The sequence below is a fragment of the Cheilinus undulatus genome, linkage group 16, assembly GCF_018320785.1.
Source record: "Cheilinus undulatus linkage group 16, ASM1832078v1, whole genome shotgun sequence".
Classification (NCBI taxonomy): domain Eukaryota; kingdom Metazoa; phylum Chordata; class Actinopteri; order Labriformes; family Labridae; genus Cheilinus; species Cheilinus undulatus.
This window is the reverse complement of record NC_054880.1, coordinates 36,504,004-36,525,230: the sequence shown is the minus strand read 5'-3', so window position 1 is coordinate 36,525,230 and position 21,227 is coordinate 36,504,004. Positions and strand designations below refer to the sequence as shown.

The 21,227-nt window shown below is 38.3% G+C and overlaps 2 protein-coding genes across 2 annotated transcripts; both read right to left on the bottom strand.

The window, feature by feature from the left end:
• Positions 1-8,277: 8,277 nt before the first annotated feature.
• LOC121523326 (lactose-binding lectin l-2-like) lies at positions 8,278-9,050 on the bottom strand. Its single transcript, XM_041808156.1, has one exon. It carries the CDS (start codon positions 8,964-8,966, stop codon positions 8,490-8,492), a length of 477 nt encoding a protein of 158 aa, XP_041664090.1. The 5' UTR covers positions 8,967-9,050; the 3' UTR covers positions 8,278-8,489.
• Positions 9,051-16,517: 7,467 nt separating this feature from the next.
• LOC121524147 (lactose-binding lectin l-2-like) lies at positions 16,518-17,423 on the bottom strand. The gene has a single exon (XM_041809392.1). The coding sequence runs from the start codon at positions 17,348-17,350 to the stop codon at positions 16,856-16,858; it is 495 nt and encodes a 164-aa protein (XP_041665326.1). The 5' UTR covers positions 17,351-17,423; the 3' UTR covers positions 16,518-16,855.
• Between the last annotated feature and the right edge of the window lie 3,804 nt (positions 17,424-21,227).

Sequence of the window (21,227 nt, the reverse complement as noted above, 5' to 3'; positions counted from 1 at the left end):
TTTACTTTGCTGAGGTATGTACAGTGACAGTCACAGTGGTTTGTTTTTAGCAGTTCAGCATAGATGTTTCTAATTCTGATACACATAAAAAAGAAGATGGATGTGGTCTAACGGCTGCCTGGTCAGATTTTCTTTTTCTGCTGCAGAACATCAGAACAAGTCTGGAGCATGTGAACGTAGCTTTGTTTTCATGCAGTTAGACAATTATCTTCATCACTTTTCTGGAACTTAGATTTATGAATTTTTGGAAAGTGGATATTTTCTAAGCTAAGCTTTGACATTTTTCGAGAGCTAATGCCACGTTGTTGAAGTCTGCATCATGCAGACTCATCTGTGCCTCTGTATGTTCACATGCAAGCAACAAGTGTCCTCACAAATGTCTGCTGCTTTAACTGGTGGACCAAAGAAAATGAATTAGAAAAAACTGTAATCTTTATAGACTATGCAGAAAACCTGTACGGAAATCAATAAAACCAGTCTCATGTATGTGTACTGTTCTCATATATCAATCATTTGATACTGAGCTTTTATTATAAATAAGGCCCACATGCTTTTAAATCTACTACATTTTAAGGCTGTAACACACTTTTGCCAACTGAGGTTGTTTTAAATGTGAAATTGAACTTTTTTGACTTGACTCTAAATTGCTCTCAATCCAACACTTCATCCATTCAAATCTGGATTCCTCAAGTAACAACAGGTGATTAAATAAATCACCTTTGAGTTTTATAAACATATACTGACAGACAGGTTAAGTAATAGGAAATGCAGGTTTTGGAGTCCAGGGCTACTTTCATTTTTCTGTCTTCTCAGCTGAACACATTTTCAAATGATGCAGGCAGGTATATCCAGATATAACAGGGGTTGGCATGGGTCCATGCCAAACTAGAACAAAAACCCAGTCCAAAGTTTTGATTATGAGGAAAACTATTCCCATTACCTGTAAAGTAAAAACACACACAAAAGAACATAAAGATGCAACTATGCAGATGAAATTGTGTTTTATTTTACAAATGTTATCAAGGCCATTAAAGTCTTTTACACTTTTGTATGTAAATCATGAAAACCTGCCACAGCAATAATGATCTGAAAGGTTCTGAGGAGTTCTGTCCAGTGAAAAATCTCCACACTGGAGTCAGCCATTGCAGTCAGCTAGTGCCTGCAAGAGCACATAACCAGCAGCCAAAGCCTGCATTGCAAAATAGTTACAAAACACAGAGGCTTTCTGGGTATGAAATAAAAACACTTCAAACATTTTTGACAAGGCATACGTTTCAGCCAAAACCGTTTTGTGGCCCTTTTTTTTTTCTTTCTTTTTCTTTTTTTTTTTTTTTTTTACCAAACTCAGCAAATTCAATAGAGAAACTGTACCCATCTGTTACACTGTATAGCCTACACTCTAAAAATATTACTGCACTTTACTTCATTAAATCAGTGAAACATTTTTACACTCAAAAGCATTGAGTAGATGTCAAAACCTTGGAATTAAGTAAAAAATAAATAAATAAATAAATTAAGTCAATCTAACATATTTTCAATGATGTCTGCATAAATGGAGTTAGTAGAATTAACAAATTAAATTGTAAATGTAAATGTAATTGAAATACTTTGTAAGCCATACGGAAGAAACACAGAGGAACCACAACAAAATGAGACTAGTACAGACTGCACAAAATTATTGATGAAACTGATTACACCAAATGTTTTAAGTGGTTGAAATAGATTTTTTTTGCCTTATCATTACTCATACAGTTATGTTGGGTACTTTTCATGAATCCATGTGTCCTACACCAGCTGCAATTTTCCCATTTTTGCTGTCACATACTTTAATTTTAAATATTACTGACTCCCAAGGTAATCCAAGTTAAGGGACTACAAATGACAATAAGTGAAAAGAGCACATTGAACTAGGATGTCCTCTTCCATCTTATTCAGTATTCACTAGGTGGAAGTTCTCTTACCGAGTCTGTGACCGCATTCATGATGCAAAAACGTGAAATGCCCAAAGGCATTCTGGGACAAAAATGATTACAATGATTAAGTACTGTTTGCCTTAAAGTAAAAATGTGCTCATCAACTCAGAAAAATAGAGTTTTAAAATCTATTTTAGATTTTTAAGTTAACACAACTTATTTTTTTTTAACAAACTTTAACTGTTGGGTCTCACACACTGAAAACAACACCTACTTAGAAAAACCTAGGCGACGTTTTGCATTAATTCTTTTTGTAGATTAGCCAGATTAATCTTTGTAAAAACTACTACTCTGTTTTGGTTCAAGAAGAAAAAAATCGAAGTGAAATTTACTTACATTTTCAAGAAGATTCAACAAGAATAACGTCTGTTTTACTTTGTTTTTTTCTTTGAAATACATGTAATTTCAATTGAATTCAGCTTGTGAAGGTGACTCAGGCTTTCAATGTAGTTTAACACAAATTAAATTATATAATTTGTGATTCTCTCCCACTGGTGGTGTTGATTACGATACACCTTTAACCAGGGTGCTGATTGTTGAAAAACCAGAGAGAGGGACATTTAAAAAAAAAAAAAGGGCATATTACTGTGAGCCTACAAGCCTATTCTCACCTGATGATTCTTGAGATTAAGGTGCATAGTTTGAGGACACAACGGCAACCCTCTGCTTAACTAGCCGCTCATGACGTGGAAGAATTTCTGACTTAAACACTGGCAGATTCAGAAATGTCAGGGCATTTTTTCCTGTATAAACTTCTCTGAGCTGATCATCAGATGATCCATCAGGGACAGAGAGAGAGTTATTATGAGGAAAAACTCAAGTCTCAACATGTACAAGTCCAAAAACTCCTCAAAGTTTTATCAACTCCTTTCCTTCATCGATCTCATCCACAGTCACTGATACTGCACCTGCTGAGAGTCACGTGATTTCACTACTGGATTAACGTTTCTCTATAACATGACACAAAATGTTGAGTAAAGACGGGAGTTAAAGCTGAATGTTCCTGGCTCATCTGATTGTTACCTCCTCCAAGGAGGTTATGTGATCAGAGGGGTTTGTTCGTTTGTTAGCAACATTACTCAAAAAGTTCTGGACGGATTTTGATGAAATTTTCAGGAAATTTCAGAAATGGCATAAGAACTGATTAGAAATTAGTAACTGGCGAATGCCGTGGTGGGGGGCACATGGGGACGGACCCAGGAATTTTTTAAAGGATTCTTTACTATTGGGAGATAGACCTAATGGCAGTGGTCTGCACTCTCCGAGTGCTTTTCCAGTCTTTATGTTTTTTTAAGGCAAAAATTGAACTGATCTAAGTTCAGACTGACAGCACAGCCTGCTGCTCTCTCTCCCTCTTTCTCTCTCTTCCTCTCTTTACTTTCCCCTCTCTCTCTCTCTCTCTCCGCAATAAACAATAATGATTCTCACTTATGGTCAAAAAGAGAGAATTTTTCTACATTGAAGCCAAAAATCTGTCTTCTAATTACTGATTTATGGGTCACTGGGTTAGCAGAAAATTGAGGCAATCATATTTTTGGATTGGGCAATAAGAGCTGTGTGCTTTACAAGCGCAAATAAATGAATATGACTTGTTAGTTGCTACGTAAACAAAAGGCTTATTATATCATAGGCTAAATGTTTCAAACATCTCCAGTCTTTGATTTAATATAAGGGGAAATGGTTGAAACTTCAGGTATTAGTAGGCCCAGACAAAGCTGTAATCTTTGCGCTGACCCTGGTCCTGATTTCACTCGTCACTGATTTCACTGAAATGTTTTCAGACAGACACGGTTCTGGTTCTCGCTCTGGCTCTGGTTCTGTTCTGGAGTCTCAGAACCTTGGTGCTTCCTGGTGAACCAGCCTGTGTTCACACCAGTGTGAGTGGAACCAAAGTGGAAGGACATGATGGACATGCATCACTACACCCAGCTCCACTTTTGCTTAAGTTTTTATTGCCGTCCTGGATTTCCTCCTTCAGTTTCTTGAGTTTATTAATTCATTGCTGGCATTCTGGTGAACCCACTCAGCAAAAACTGGAGTGTTGAATTTGTAGTGTTAAACATTTCAGAGTTGACTTTAACCCCCAAAGTGTAAGTTTAACTACATTCAGAAAATAAGGGGATTGAGTTTTCCCATCATGCTCCACGGCAGAGTGTTTAGATGTGTTTAAGATGTGTTTGGATGTATAAAGATGTGTTAAGATGTTGCGTGTTGTACAGCGATCATTGCTTGGATTGACCTTGCAAAGCAGATGGATTCGCCCGTGTCCTTGTTTCTCACTGGTGAATCCATCTTGCAAAGCTCCTGTCTGAACAGTTTGGGCCCGGTTAGAAAGTGACAGGACCAATCAGCAACGAGGGGCAGTACTTTCAGGCGTGGCGGAGTCGTGACGTAAGCAAGTAGCAACAAGAGGCTGGAGCAATCACGGCAGAAGAGATTAGCGTGGATGCTGCTAAAAGCTAAAGTGGTCCACTATATTGGTCAGCTTCTGGTTGTGGCCATGGACAAGTCTATACTTTAGCTTGAAGTTGGTTTACAACTTGTTGCAATACCTTTATGCCTGTTTCTCTATTAAAATTAGTCATAACACACCTGACTTTGCACAGGTATTTGCTATGAAATGGAATTATTAAGGATGAAGAGTGCATTTCTGTGTGCCAAAAATTAAAGCTATAAATATCTCAAAATAACAGCAAATGAGTGGAATTAACACATTATAGTGATTAGAGTACACTTAAATATTCAAAACAAAATGACTCTGAGTGTTAAAAATGAATACTGTATGAATGTTAAAATATGAACACCTTTCAAAGTCTTATTTTAAATCAGAACCTGTGAGAATTATATCAACTCACACTATGGAAGTTAAATTAACTCTGACTTCTGCATCTCTTCCACAGGTTCAGTATATAACTTCCTCTCCGTTGTAGTACTCTCCAGCTTCACCTTGAATTCTGTCAATGCCCAGATCACAACCAAACATTTGGTCTCCTCAGCAGACCACCTGTTCTCCATCTTCTGCTCATCTTCGCAACCAAGAATAGGACACGCCCACTGATGTTGTCATGGTTCCCAGGAAAGAACCACTATTTTTGTTTCCAGCTGAGAACCAACTTTTCAGGTTTAGAACCATTTTTTTCCGGTTTGAAAGTGCTGGCCGGTTCAAAATTAGTTCAGGAACCAGAACCGGCACAGAGCCCTGCTGGTCTGAAAGGCCTATGAGAGAGCTCAGGCTGTGTGCGACAATGGGAACGCAGTATGAGAGCATTATGGTCGTGTGTCATAAGTGCTTCAATCACACAGTGAATGCTGAGATTAGACCACAGAGTAGGATGAACTCAGTCCGATCAGAGGCAGGGACAGAACGTGGTACGGAAGCGGATTAGGGCCATTTTTGATGGAGAAAATAATTTTGGGCAAGTCGAGATTAAAGTTGAAATGACGAGAATAAAGTTGAAACACAATTTCAAGATTAAAGTCGAAATGATGGGAAAAAAGTCTAAAGTTGTTATTTTAAACAGCAGATCAAAGACGCTGTGTGTTTATGTGGCAAAGAGAGACAATCTTCGTTGTTAAATCCAATAATGAAGTGTAATGTCACATATTCATTGATATGAGGCTTAAGGCATGGGGGGAGGGGTTGTTGGGGTGCTACAGGAGGGAGATGAAGCAGGGCGGAAGAAAACAGGGGCGGATGTAGAAAAAAAACTGTTTTCAAGTGGCTCTGGATCATTTACACGATATTATCATATGCACATTTTTAACATGATATTGAAATTTATTTTTTAATACCACGATTATCATCAATACTGCTATACCATGACAGTCCTAATGTTAATCTGTATCAGGCCAAAGTTTATAACATTGAATCAAACAATCCTCATGAACTGGAAATCAAAACACACCATAACTATCACACACTGGAAAAACCATCTGCTGGACTACATCTCACTAGACAAACTATCCAGCTCCACCAAACAGAACTCAAAATCTCAAGATTCAACATGGCAACTCTTCATAAATTCAATCAACTCATCATAATACTCCATCAGTGATTCATATTTTGGTGCTCTTTGTTAACAGTCAACCCTCCCCCAAACACAAAACGCACACACACACACACACCCACCCCCACACACACCTACACACACGCACACACAAAACCACCTCCTGATCAAACACCTCTGAACATGATATTCTACCTCATTGATGTACTACTGCAGTATTTCATTGTCTTGTTTTGATGTTTTGTGTTTCTTAATCACTATTCTGTGTCACTACTTTCTTGTAATGATTTTGCATGAATGAAAAAAATAAAAACAATTGACGCTCTTGATCAGAGATTTGACAAAGTTCTGCTCCTCCAGGCTGTGAATTGACACCAGGTTGGTTCCCACTGACACACAGTGGAGCTCTGCATCGGCCCAGGTCATGGGAGAGGAGACGTACTTGTAGCAGCGGCCGTTGAATCTGAACCAGAAGGCGTCGCAGTGACCCCTCTGTAGCTGCGCTGTCTGTTCATCTGAAGGACACACAGCAGCCAGAGCCAGAGCAAACAAGAAGAGGAACAGCAGCATGATGGTGTGGCAGTCTCTCTGTCTTTGGAGAACTTTGTAACGGCATCATCAGCGAACAAAGACACTAAAAGATCCTGTTTCTTTGATATGCCTCAGAGAGGGTGTTGGCTGTGTTGGTGCGATATCATTGGTCAAATTCGCCTGGCAAAGTCTTTTATTTATAGACAACTAAAAAGTGACTGAGCATGAGACAAAAAAGACCACAAGCTGACCCAGGATGTCACATAAAACCTGTAATTTATTTGTTTCAGTTAAATCTGACAGCTTTAGAAATACATGTGGCTTCAGCTGTCAGAGGGTTGAGGAGACACCAGGAATGGACTGTTTTCTTCAATTACAACTGATAAATAAGAACAACATACCAAACATGAGCATATATTTATACTTCAACAATATTACAACAGTACAAAGCCTTCAGTGTGTCCTCTGTTGTGCTGGGATTTCTTTCTATCATGCAAACAACAATACAGTCATGACAACAGCAAAAAAAAACACTACAGACAACTTCCTGGCTCTACTGCTGCCCTCTAGTGGCCACGAACAGAACAAGTTGTTTCTACATTCTAAACAACAAACATTTTTCCTGCAAATTTGAGAAATATTAATTCAACACAGCCAAAATGTCTTGAAAATAAGAAAGAAATGAATGGCACAACATGTCTAGAATCTTTTTAGGGTTAAAATGACACCAGATATAACACATCATTTTCTCCTCTGCATATTTCTTAATTCTGTTTTCTGGGGGCTGGATGGGAACATGTGAGGGGCCTGACATCCCCCTCAGGCCATCAGTTGATGATCACTGCTATAAGCTTTAATCTTTATGACACCTGATAAAATAATAAAGAAAAATGTTTGTGACTGGTAGATTATTTAATCCATCAGCTACAGGGGCAGGTAAACAACAAAAGTTGAACTCCAACCCTGATCTGGACACCCATGTGGTTCAACCTCTGCATGTTTTGTCCTCTAGAAGCAACAGTAATAGGATTATAACCTCTGTGTGCACCAGTCTTAAAAAAGAAGAGGTTTTAGGGAAATAAAGTGAGTTTACCAGGATGCACCTTATATAATCATGAGTCTAGGGGGCTTTAATTTATAGCCTAGATGGCATTTGTAATAAAAATTACAATATCATCTGAGAAAAATGACATCTCTTATGTTGTTTTGTGTTTTCACTTAGTAAAACATAAACAGAATGTACTGGCATTAGTTCTCTCTGTAATGTCTATTTCATTAAAAATGTGAACTGGGTAGCTTTTGTTATTCATTAATTCATTGTATCAGTAGTGGTCAGTCAGATTTAAAGAACAGCCTGAACCCATACCAACTCCTGGCCACCAGTCTGGATAAACCCCTGCTTGTGTTGCTCTTCAATGTGTTGGTTGGGAAAACAGAAAAAAAGTAAAGTAGACCTGGATTTACAACTCCAAAACACTCCTTTCCCAGGACTTTACACTTCTTTCAGTATGTATGCTTTAAAAACTCAACATGTCTTTGTTTCAAGGTAAATATTTTAGACAATCGTTTGATCCTTGAGGAGTCCAGGTTGGAGCAGATGAAGCTGTAGAGTGAAGATCTCTAAATCAGTTTACAGTCAAGTTAAAGTGTTTTCTTCATTCCACAATTAATTTCCACATTTGTTTTCCAAATGAAATAAACATGAGTATCAAATGATTTTGCATATGAGAACAGCACACAAACACAAGACACTTTTCTTTTCACCATTGATTTCAGCATGATTTATTCAGTTCAGCCTACTAAGATTACAAACACAGATACTTTCAATAATTCTAAGGAATTTTCTTTGATCTGCTATACAAGCAGCAGATATTTGTGAGGATACACATTGCTTGACTTGCCTGTGAACATACAGAGGCACAGATGAATGTGTGTACTTAAGCAATCCCTGCTTAGAGTAGATTCAACATCTTCTCTATTAACAAATGCGGGTTGCACAAACAAAAGCGTAACTGCTGTCACACGATTTGTCATTCCATCTCAACACACTGCCCCAGTTCATGTGCACACAGTTCTCATTTCCAGAATTGTTTGGCTCGTTTGGGCACCAAAACGTAAAGTTGACTGCTGTGCCATCTGACCAGCGTCCTCCACTGCTGTGGACGTCACTGAGTCCAATCCAGGCCGGTTTCTCAGTAGGGTCATGGTTTTTGACAAGGCTTTTGACAAATTCTTGCTCCTCCAGGCTGTGGATGGACACCAGGTTGGCTCTCTGTGACACACAGTAGAGCTCTGCATCAATCCAGGTCTTAGGAGTGGCGACGTAATTGTAGCAGCGGTCGTTGAAGCTGAACCAGAACTCGGGACAGCCTCCACGCTGTACCAGCAAATCAGGTTCATCTGAAGTAGGTGGAGAAGCCAGAGCCAGGCCGAACAAGAAGAGGAGCAGCAGCATGATGGACGCTCTGTCTGTCTTTGGAGGACTTGATCTTCTCTGTGAGGGGATATCAGCAATCTTTCAAGTGCTCACAAATGTCCTTCCTTTTATTTGCTTCAGGGTGGGAGCTTACAGGCAGTGTGATGTCAAAGGTCATTTTAATTTGACAAACACCATGATCTGAAATCCTTCCCATATATGTTACATAAAAACATGGCTGTGTTGGTTTGTGGCAGCTGTAATTAATCATAATTTTAAAAAATACAGTAAAAGACTTCTGTTCATGGTATACCTTTTAAAAACCTGTTAATTTCAAACTTCCTAAACAGAGTAAAACATAACATCTTAGTCAAAACCAGTATTCACAACTTAACCAGAGAAAACAACTACAAACAACACTCAACATCAGATGATTTCACATACCATAACAATGCTCCTTTTTTACCCAGTCATGTTCTCGACTTATGGCCAGTTAGTCTAATTAGTTGTAAAATGCAGCTGTTTTTCGTTTGTACTACTTTTCAGCATTTTGTTTCCCTGTCCATACTGTTTTGATATGTGTTGCTGCCATCAAATTTCAAATGAGCTAAAACAAGCTGTGAATAAAATATGAATTTATGAGACTGGCGTAATCATTCTGTTGTCATTTACATTTAATTGGGGTTGTACATGACAGTGTTGGGAGTGTTGTATCCACCTTTTGAACATCAACAGAGAAAACATTTTTACAGTATAAAATAAGTCTTGTTTTGATGTTTTTGAGTCAAAATATTTTGAAGAAGTGTGTTTGTGGTGGAGTCTTGTGATCTGTGATTTTCTGGGGGGATGATTTTATATCATACACTGTTATCAGAATTTATTTAATACTGAGGTTATCTGCATTTGTCTTATATGATCATGTCTGTGTAGGCAGTGACTTTTCAAAACAAACTTTATGGAACAGCTTTGAGGACTGACAAAAAGGCCAGTATGGATTTATGAGGTTAGAAACAAAAAACAAGACATCATCTGCATACAGCGTAATCTTTTATAAACTAGATGGTATATTTTCAGTTTATCCATGGAAGAAAGACCTTTTTAAACATATGGCATATCCATTTGATCATACAAAAAAAAACAGCCTCTGATCTGACACTCCAGAACTGACAGTTTCATGGTTTGCAGTCATGCACTTTCACAGTATGCTGTGCTCTTTGTCCTTTGGACCAGGTTTCTTAGTTTTGGCAGTTTTAAAAGAGTAAACACGTCTAATCAAACAGGTTTTTCATGGTTTCCCGTCAGCACTTTGATAGAAAACACTTCCCAGCATTACTGATAAACATGAACCCAGTGTCAGTGATACCATTGAAGCTGTGTTAACACTTTTTGGATAATGCTACATTTATATATTAATCTGTAATCAATTTCACTGTTTTATTTTCACACTACAACACTGTAATAGATTCCCCTTTACAAACAGCAATGATATTATTCAGTAGTTGATGGAAATGCATCAGTGGGCATTAGCATTCTCTGAGATGATTGAGATGATTGAGTTACATATCATCAATATGAGAGATATATGAGAGAGTGACACGGAGAATAAACAGAGAAAACTCTGGCTTATTCAGCCTTTAAATTTCTGAAGTTCATTTCCTAAGGTTTATAGTGTCTGAATATTTTGTTTTGTTGTTTTTGTGCTAAAAGAGAGTGAATTGAATTCTGTTAAAGTCTGTAAAGTCATGCTCAAAACGTTGATGCTGTGACCACGTTGTAAACCAATGCTAAGTAGCCTAGCCTGTTGCTAGCTGAAGTAGAAGAGTGTGTGCATGGAGGAAAAGTTTGGCTGCTCTGGGTGTCTGAGTGGGTGAAGACTGTTTTCTAACATGCAGGAATTTAAGTAGTTATGAACAGAGAGTTTCTAAGTTAATTTTGATTTCAAATAGTGTGCTTGGATCTGCCATGCTAAGTGGTAACACATAATTGGCAGATATGTTACTATCTTCCAAACAGAAAAACTAGAGTTGTGAGGCTACATTGAGTTCCACTCATGTTCACAGTCAAACTGCATGTTGTTGACAGCCTCTAGAAGTGTTTTAAAGCCTTAAACAGTTTCACTCTGTAGCATCAGAAACACTCAGCCACCCTCAGCCTTGGAGTAGTTTATCTTGCTGAGGTATGTACGGTGGCCAGCTAGGAACTCTACCAGTACAGATGTGCAGGTAAACCAGTTGGTGACAAAGTGACATCAATATGACAGTCACATTGGTTTGTTTTTAGCAGTTCAGCATAGATGTTAATTCTGTTATACATAAAAGGAAGACAGTTTTGGTCTGATGGCTGCCTGATCAGATTTTCTTTTTCTGCAGCAGAACATCAGAACAACTCTTGAGCACGTGAACGTAGCTTTGTTATCATGCAGTTAGACAATTATCTTCATCTTTTCTATGGAACTTAGATTTATGAATTAATGGAGAGTGTTTTTACGCCAAAATTCTTATGAATGTTCCAGAGTTTGATAATGTTTTTGTTTATCTCTATAATAACAGTCACTGTTGTGTTTGTTTCCTTGTTCTGTTTTTACAGTCCTGGTTAATGTTTGCTCACTCATCACGTTTCCCCTTCCAACTACAATTCACATTTATATTCTAGGCTAAACTTGGCCATTTTTCAAGGGCTAATGTCACATTAATTCCTCAGAATTATGATATCACACTAACAGGGTCAACACCCTCTCTAAGGGATATAGAAGTAAGAGGCCTGCAGCTTTCTCAGAGATTTTCACTCTCATCCCACAGAGAAGATCAAGTCCTCCAAAGACAGACAGAGCATCCATCATGCTGCTGCTCCTCTTCTTGTTCAGCCTGGCTCTGGGTGCTGCACCTCCTTCAGAAGATCCTGACTTCAGGCTACAGCGTGGAGGCTGTCCTCTGTTCTGGTACAACTTCAACGGCCACTGATACAAGTACGTCTCCGCATCTTTGACCTGGGCCGATGCAGAGCTCCACTGTTTGTCTCAGAGAGCCAACCTGGTGTCCATCCACAGCCTGGAGGAGCAGAACTTTGTCAGAGCCCTGATCAGGAACTTCAACCACAGCAAGGGACTGACCTGGATCGGATTCAGTGACACACACAAAGATGGATAGCGGATGTGGTCTGATGACTGCCCCACCAGATTTTCCTTTTGGCAGGGAGGAGCACCAAACAATCGCAATGGACATGAACATTGTGGTCACTGAAACTTTGGCTCCTCTCGAAGATGGAACGATGTCTTGTGTAAAAAAAAAAAATATATATATCCACAATTATTTTGATCAAAAGTCAAATTAAGAAAAAAAAATCATATTTTAGAAAACACACATCAACATGTCTGCTCTTCCTGTCCCGTGTTGTACTTTCCTGCAGTGGTTCTCAACCTGGGACCCCCTTGGAGGTCATGAGACACTGTGAGAGGGTCACTAGACATTTCAGTAATTTTGAGGTTGAGCTGGTTGAGTTTCCCAGCAGTTGAGGTGGCATTAGCCTTTAGTGATTTCAGTGAGCATTTTGTTTCCCTGTCCATACTGTTTTGAAATGTGTTGCTGCCATCAAATTTCAAATGAGCTAAAACGAGCTGTGAATAAAATACAAATTCATGAGATTGGCATATCATTCTGTTTTCATTTACATTTCACACAGCGTCCCAACTTTTTTGTAATTGAGGTTGTACATGACAACAGTGTTGGGAGTGTTGTATACACCTTTTGAACATTAACATGGACAACATTTTTACAGTATAAAATAAGTCTTGTTTTGATGTTTTTGGGTCAAAATATTTTGAAGAAGTGTGTTTGTGGTGGAGTCTTGTGATCTGTCATTTTCTGGGGGGATGATTTTATATCATACACTGTTATCAGAATTGATTAAATACTGAGGTTATCTGCATTTTTCTTATATGAGCATGTCTGTGTTGGCAGTGAGTTTTTAAACCAAAATTCATGAAACAGCTTGGATGACTGGCAAAAAGGCCAGTATGGATTTATGAGGTTAGAAACAAAACAACACATCATCTGCATACAGAGTAATCTTTTATAAACTAGATGGTATATTTTCAATTTATCCACAGAAGAAAGAACTTTTAAAATGTTTTAAAGATCATACAAAAGAACCAGCCTCTGATATGACACAGTTAAGACAGAACTGCAGTCATTCTCCAGTCCAGTGTGTCCTTTGGACCAGGTTTCTTAGTTTTGGCAGAGTTTTAAATGAGTAAACAAGTCTAAACAAACAGATTTTTCACGGTTTGCAGTCATGCACTTTCATGGTAGAAAAATCACTTCCCAGCACTAGAGATAGATTTGAACCTATTGTCAGAGATATAATTGAAGCTATATTAACACTTTTAAAAAAGTGTTTTAAAAATAATGCTGCATTTATACAGTATATGAATTAGGGTTGTCACAATATCAGATTTTCACTTCACGATTATTGTGGGCAAAAAATGTCACAATAATGATATCACGATATCAATAAAAATTTAAATAATAATGGTACAATTAATTACATTTATCTTTAACTTTATTGATGTTGTGTTCTCTCTTGTGGCAGATGAATTACATTCAAAATACCTGTCTAAGGAGGTACTGCAGCTGCTGTGTCATTGCGGAGGGTCAGTGTTTGTGTGTGAGGAGGAAGAAAACAGGGGCAGATGTAGAAAACAAACTGTGTTCAAGTGGCTCTGGATCATTTACACGATATTATCATATGCACATTTTTAACATGATATTGAAATTTTATCTTTTAATACCACGATTATCATCAATACCGCTATACCATGACAGCCCTAATGTTAATCTGTATCAGGCCAAAGTTTATAACATTGAATCAAACAATCCTCATGAACTGGAAATCAAAACACACCATAACTATCACACACTGGAAAAACCATCTGCTGGACTACATCTCACTAGACAAACTATCCAGCTCCACCAAACAGAACTCAAAATCTCAAGATTCAACATGGCAACTCTTCATAAATTCAATCAACTCATCATAATACTCCATCAGTGATTCATATTTTGGTGCTCTTTGTTAACAGTCAACCCTCCCCCAAACACAAAACGCACACACACACACACACACACACAAACAATTACTATTTTTGTTTAGTTGTTTTTGTTTTACTTATTTTGTTTGTTTTGTTAAACAACATGTGACAATATACTGTTTATTTACATCACATTTGCAGCTTATTATAGTAAAAATAAACAAATGTTTTCCTCTTTGTTCTGTATCTGCTTTTTTTAACCACATAATCATATTTACATTAATATTCTATTGTATTATTTATCTTACAATTATTATTAATCATTATCATAACAAGTTAATATTATTATCATTATTTTGTAGGCTATTGTTGATTTTTTAGTTAGTTTTTTTAAATTATTAATTATTATTATTACTGTTTTCTGTCTTTTTGATTCATTTTGTATACTCTTTCATTTTTTTTGTGTGTTGTTCATTTTGGCTCCTTACAAACACAGTTTCAGACTTTCTCTTAGACATATATTTTTTTTAATTTAAATATTCAACACCCCCCTCACACACACACACACCCCACCCACCCACACACACACACACACACACACACACACACACAAAACCACCTCCTGATCAAACGCCTCTGAACATGATATTCTACCTCATCAGTGTACCACTGCAGTATTTCATTGTCTTGTTTTGATGTTTTGTGTTTCTTGTTCACTATTCTGTGTCACTACTTTCTTGTAATGATTTTGCATAAATGAAAAAAAAAAAAAAAACAATTAACACTCTTGATCAGAGATTTGAAAAAGTTCTGCTCCTCCAGACTGTGAATTGACACCAGGTTGGTTCCCACTGACACACAGTGGAGCTCTGCATCTGCCCAGGTCATGGGAGTGGAGACGTATTTGTAGCAGCGGCCGTTGAACCTGAACCAGAAGGCGTCGCAGTGACCCCTCTGTAGCTGCGCTGTCTGTTCATCTGAAGGACACACAGCAGCCAGAGCCAGAGCAAACAAGAAGAGGAACAGCAGCATGATGGTGTGGCAGTCTCTCTGTCTTTGGAGAACTTTGTAACGGTATCATCAGCGAACAAAGACACTAAAAGATCCTGTTTCTTTGATATGCCTCAGAGAGGGTGTTGGCTGTGATGGCGCGATATCATTGGTCAAATTCACCTGGTAAACTCTTTTATTTACAGACAATAAAAAGTGACTGAATGTGAGACAAAAAAAGACCACAAGCTGACCCCCAGGATGTCACATAAAACCTGTAATTCATTCATTTCAGTTAAATCTGACAGCTTTAGAAATACATGTGGCTTCAGCTGTCAGAGGGTTGAGGAGACACCAGGAATGGACTGTTTTCTTCATTTAAAACTGAGAAGTAAGAACAACATACCAAACATGAGCATATATTTACACATCAACAATATTACAGCAGTACAAAGCCTTCAGTGTGTCCTCTCTTGAGTTGGGATTTTTTTCTATCATGCAAACAACAATACAGTCATGACAACAGTGAGAAAACACTACAGACAACTTCCTGGCTCTACTGCTGCCCTCTAGTGGCCACAAAACAGAACAAGTAGTTTCTACATTCTAAACAACAAACATCTTTCCTGCAAATTTGAGGAATATCAATTCAACACAGCCAAAATGGCTTGAAAATAATAAGAAAAAAAATGTAATGGCACAACATGTCTAGAATCTCTTAAAGGTGCAGTGTGTAGAAGTTAACAGCATTTCACCGAACAGAAACGGTGTAAATGGGATATAATGTTTATATATTTATGTGAAGTATGTTAAAATAAGTGCACAATCATCCCCTTAAAACTTTTGTTTTCTTTTTACAAAATTAGAAAAAAGCTTTTTAAATTTACATTACTGTGGGTTGCACTCACGGAGGCTGACATAACAAACCGCCATGTTGTCTACGGCGACATTTTGGGGACAGAAAGAGCGAAACGGGATTTTTAAATACGAACCTGCCCGCTGGTCCTGAAATCTACCTGGAAGGCAGGTGGAGAAGAAGACTGACCTATAATCTATAAAAATAATGGTTACAAAAATGAATGAATAAACCCTCACCTCATCTCTGCATGTTTTGTCCTCTAGAAACAACAGTAATAGGATTATAACCTCTGTGTGCACCAGTCTTAAAAAAGAATGAAACGTAGTTTTAAATGTGTTTTATTCTGTGATGCAGATGAACTGTTGTAGAGTTTGCTTTGATTTTAATCTCTGGCAGCTGTTGTATTGTGTCTTCATGTCCAGGGATCATATTAACTTTATCACTCCAAAACAGGCCTTTTCTATTACTTTACATGTCTTTCAATATGTTTATAAAATGCTATATTTATTTTTTTATGGTGATTTTCTTGAACAATTCATTGATCCCAAGGAGCCCCTATAGACGTGGATGAAGTGATAGATTTAAGATCTAAAATGCAACAACCTCAACCAACCAAAGTGCATTACAGGCTTCATGTGTTATCTACTAAAAATATAAAATAAACATTATTAGTATCAAATGACTGTATATATGAGAACAGAGACATGAGACTGTATTCTTATTGATTTCAGCACATTTATTCTGCTCAGAACAGTTCATTAGTAAGACTCTAAAATATTGTCTTTGCATTCACAGCAGCAGACATTTAGGAGGATTCATGGTTCTCGATTTGCCTGTGGAAACACAGAGGCACAGATGTATCTGCATGATGAAGACGTCAACAATCTACGGTGGCCTGGAAGTGCAGAACCAAATGTCAGACACTGTAATTTTGTATCCCTCCTTGTAATTTTGTTCCAAGCTTTGAAAAACTATTTTAGATTTTATAATTTGTATCGCACTTGCAGGCCACCTTAACAATCCCTTAAGCAGATGATAAATCACTCAGTAGAATTACCCACAATTACACATTGTGCGAGCTACACAAACAAAAGGAATCATGGCGGAACACGGCACGTCATTCCATTTCAACTGTGGGCCCCAGTTCATGTCTGCACAGTCTTCAGTGTCTTGATAGTTGTCTGGCTGTCCTGTGTGCCAAAAGTCAAAGTCGACTGCAGACCCATCTGACCACAACCAGTTTCCTTCTTTGTGGACGTCACTGAGTCCGATCCAGGTTGTTCTCTCAGAAGGGTCAAAGTTCCTGACAAGGCTTTTGATGAAATTCTGCTCCCCCTGGCTGTGGATGGACACCAGGTTGGCTTTCTCTGACACGCAGTGGATCTCTGCATCGGCCCAGGCCATGGGAGTGGAGATGTACTTGTAGCAGCGGCCGTTGAAGCTGTACCAGAACTCGGGACAGCCTCCACGCTGTACCAGCAAATCAGGTTCATCTGAAGGAGGTGGAGCAGCCAGAGCCAGGCCGAACAAGAAGAGGAGCAGCAGCATGATGGATGCTCTGTCTGTCTTTGGAGGACTTGATCTTCTCTGTGAGGGGATATCAGCAATCTTTCAAATGCTCACAAATGTCCTTCCTTTTATTTGCTTCAGGGTGGGAGTTTACAGGCAGTGTAACATCAAAGGTCATTTTAATTTGACAAACACCATGATCTGAAATCCCTCCCATATATGTTACATAAAAACCATGGCTGTGTTGGTTTGTGGCAGCTGTAATTAATCATAATTTTAAAAAATACAGTAAAAGACTTCTGTTCATGGTGTACCTTTTAAAAACCTGTTAATTTCAAACTTCCTAAACAGAGTAAAACATAACATCTTAGTCAAAACCAGTATTCACAACTTAACCAGAGAAAACAACCACAAACAACACTCAACATCAGATGATTTCACATACCATAACAATGCTTGACCTTTTGCCAGTTAACATAATTAGTTGTAAAATGCAGCTGTTTTTCATTTGTACCACTTACTTTTCCAGCCTTTTGTTACCCAGTCCATACTTTTTAGATATATGTTGCCGCCATCAAATTTCAAATGAGCTAAAACGAGCTGTGAACAAAATATGAATTTATGAGATTGGCATATCATTCTATTTTCATTTACATTTCACACAGCGTCCCAACTTTTTTGTAACTGAAGTTGTACATGACAACAGTGTTGGGAGTGTTGTATACACCTTTTGAACATTAACATAGGCAACTTTTTTACAGTATAAAATAAGCATTGTTCTGAGTCAAAATGTTTTTGAGTCAAAATGTGTTGAAGAAGTGTGTTTGTGGTGGAGTCTTGTGATCTGTCATTTTCTGGGGGGATGATTTTATATCATACACTGTTATCAGAATTGATTAAATACTGAGGTTATCTGCATTTGTCTTATATGAGCATGTCTATGTAGGCAATGACTTTTCAAAACAAACTTCATGAAACAGCTTTAATGACTGACAGAGAGGCCGGTATGGATTTATGAGGTTAGAAACAAAAGACAAGACATCATCTGCATACAGAGTAATCTTTTATAAACATGATGGTATACTTTCAGTTTATCTGGGGAAGAAAGACCTTTTTAAACTATGACATATCCATTTGATCATACAAAAAAAACAGCCTCTGATCTGACAGTCCAGTGTGCTCTTTGTCCTTTGGACCAGGTTTCTTTGTTTTGGCAGTTCTAAAAGAGTAAACACGTCTAATCAAACAGGTTTTTCATGGTTTCCAGTAATGCACTTTAATAGAAAAACACTTCCCAGCATTAGAGAATTCTGTTAAAGCCTGTAAAGTCATGCTAGAAATGTTGATGCTGTGACCACATTGTAAACTAATGCTAAGAAGCCTAGCCTGTTGCTAGCTGAAGGAGAAGAGTGTGTGCATGGAGGAAAGTTTGGCTGCTCCAAGTGTCTGAGTGGGTGACAGAGGTGTCAAAAGTATTCACATTCATTACTCAGGTGGAAGTATAGATACTAGGGTTTTAAAAGACTCCTGTAGAAGTTGAAGTACCAACTCAAGCTTTTTACTCAAGTAAAAGTATAAAAGTACTGGTTTCAAAACTACTGAAAGAATAAAAGTAAAAGTAATGTAAGGGGTGAAAAATGCCATTAAGGACAAAAGCTTAGGCCATGCCAAAGGGACCTACAGTGCACTACCTCACCTCCCCCGTAAAAAATGTTCTAAAGGCCATAATGATTATAATGTTATATTAAAATGTTAATGTTGAAGAATTAAGGATGCACCTGTTTCAGCCACGTTTATGCCCATTGAAAATGAACATATTTTAGTACAATGCAAATACTTTAAAGACCTACTACTACTACTACTGAGCATTAACATGTGTTTCATGGAGCGGAAGATATAATGACTAGTTGCCTCTAAGTATTGGTCTTCCTGGCTACCAACCTCCTCGCTGGTGCTTGGCTGGGACATTTTGCTCAAGTTCTCTTCATGGACATCTTCGTACTAGGCTACATATGTCTGCTATTTCCTTGCTGGAATGTGATGTGATTTGTGTCATGTGCACAGGTGCGATGGATCGTGTACAAACCAATAGGGTGTCAGAATGGTATTATGTTTATGCTTCTCATCCAACCACAATGTCTATCAGGATGACTCTCCAAAGAGAGACTGAGTCATCATCATGCTGCTGGTTGGTTGGTTTCCTGTCCATGGACGCACGCTCTACTGCTGCCCTCTAGTGGCCACAAAACAGAACAAGTAGTTTCTACATTCAAAACAACAAACATCTTTCCTGCAAATTTGAGGAATATTAAATCAACACAGCCAAAATGGCTTGAAAATAAGAAAAAAAATGTAATGGCACAACATAACTAGAATCTCTTTAGGGTTAAAATGACACCAGATTTACCACATCATTTTCTCCTCTGCATATTTCTTAATTCAGATTTCTGGGGGCTGGATGGGAACATGTGAGGGGCCTGACATCGCCCTCAGGCCATCAGTTGATGATCACTGCTATAAGCTTTAATCTTTATATGACACCTGATAAAATAATGAAGAAAAATGTTTTTGACTGGTAGATTATTTAATCCATCAGCTACAGGAGCAGGTGGACAACAAAAGTTGAACTCCAACCCTGATCTGGACACCCATGTGGTTCAACCTCTGCATGTTTTGTCCTCTAGAAACAACAGTAATAGGATTATAACCTCTGTGTGTCATGCCCAGGGATCATACTAACTTTATCACTCCAAAACAGGCCTTTTCTATTACTTTACATGTCTTTCAATATGTTTTTAAAATGCTAAATTTATTTGTTTATGGTGATTTTCTTAAACAATTCATTGATCCCAAGGAGCCCCTATAGACGTGGATGAAGTGATAGATTTAAGATCTAGAATGCAACAACCTCAACCAACCAAAGTGCATTACAGGCTTCATGTGTTATCTACTAAAAATATAAAATAAACATTATTAGTATCAAATGACTGCATACTTTATGAGAGAGACTGTATTCTTATTGATTTCAGCACATTTATTCTGCTCAGGACAGTTCATTTCTAAGACTCTTTGCATTCACAGCAGCAGACATTTAGGAGGATTCATGGTTCATGACTTGCCTGTGGAAACACAGAGGCACAGATGTATCTGCATGATGAGGATGTCAACAATCTACGGTGGCCTGGAAGTGCAGAACCAAATTTCAGACACTGTAATTTTGTATCACTCTTTGTAAATTTGTTCCAAGCTTTGTAAAAGTTTTTCAGACTTTGTAATTTTGTATGGCACTTCCAGGCCACCGTAACAATCCCTTAAGCAAATGATAAATCACTCAGTAGAATTATCCACACTCTTACCGCATTGTGCGAGCTTCACAAACAAATGGAGAAACATTGGCACATCGGATGTCATTCCATTTCAAGTCTGGACTCCAGTTCATGACTGTACAGTCTTCAATCCCCTTAGAGGGATTGAAGGAAAAGTTAAAGTCACTGCAGACCAATCTGACCACAACCAGCCTACTCTTTGTGGACATCAAAGAGTCCGATCCAGGTCAGTCTGTCGGCAGGGTCAAAGTTCCTGACAAAGGTTTTGATGAAATTCTGCTCCCCCAGGCTGTGGATGGACACCAGGTTGGCTCTCTGTGACACACAGTGGAGCTCTGCAGTAGCCCAGGTCACAGGAGTGGAGACATACTTGTAGCAGCGGCCGTTGAAGTTGTCCCAGAACAGAGGACATCCTCCATGCTGGAGCTTGAAGTCAGGATCTTTTGAAGGAGGTGGAGCACCCAGAGCCAGGCCGAACAAGTCTCTCTGTCTTTGGAGAACTTGATCTTCTCTGTGAGGTGATATCAGCAATCTTTAAGTGCTTACACATGTCCTTCCTTTTATATCCTTCAGGGTGGGAGCTTACAGAC

What these genes read in the sequence shown, in the direction of transcription:
- LOC121523326 (XM_041808156.1), bottom strand. Translation starts at nt 8,966, where the DNA reads ATGCTGCTGCTCCTCTTCTTGTTCGGCCTGGCTCTGGCTTCTCCACCT.
- LOC121524147 (XM_041809392.1), bottom strand. Translation starts at nt 17,350, where the DNA reads ATGCTGCTGCTCCTCTTCTTGTTCGGCCTGGCTCTGGCTGCTCCACCT.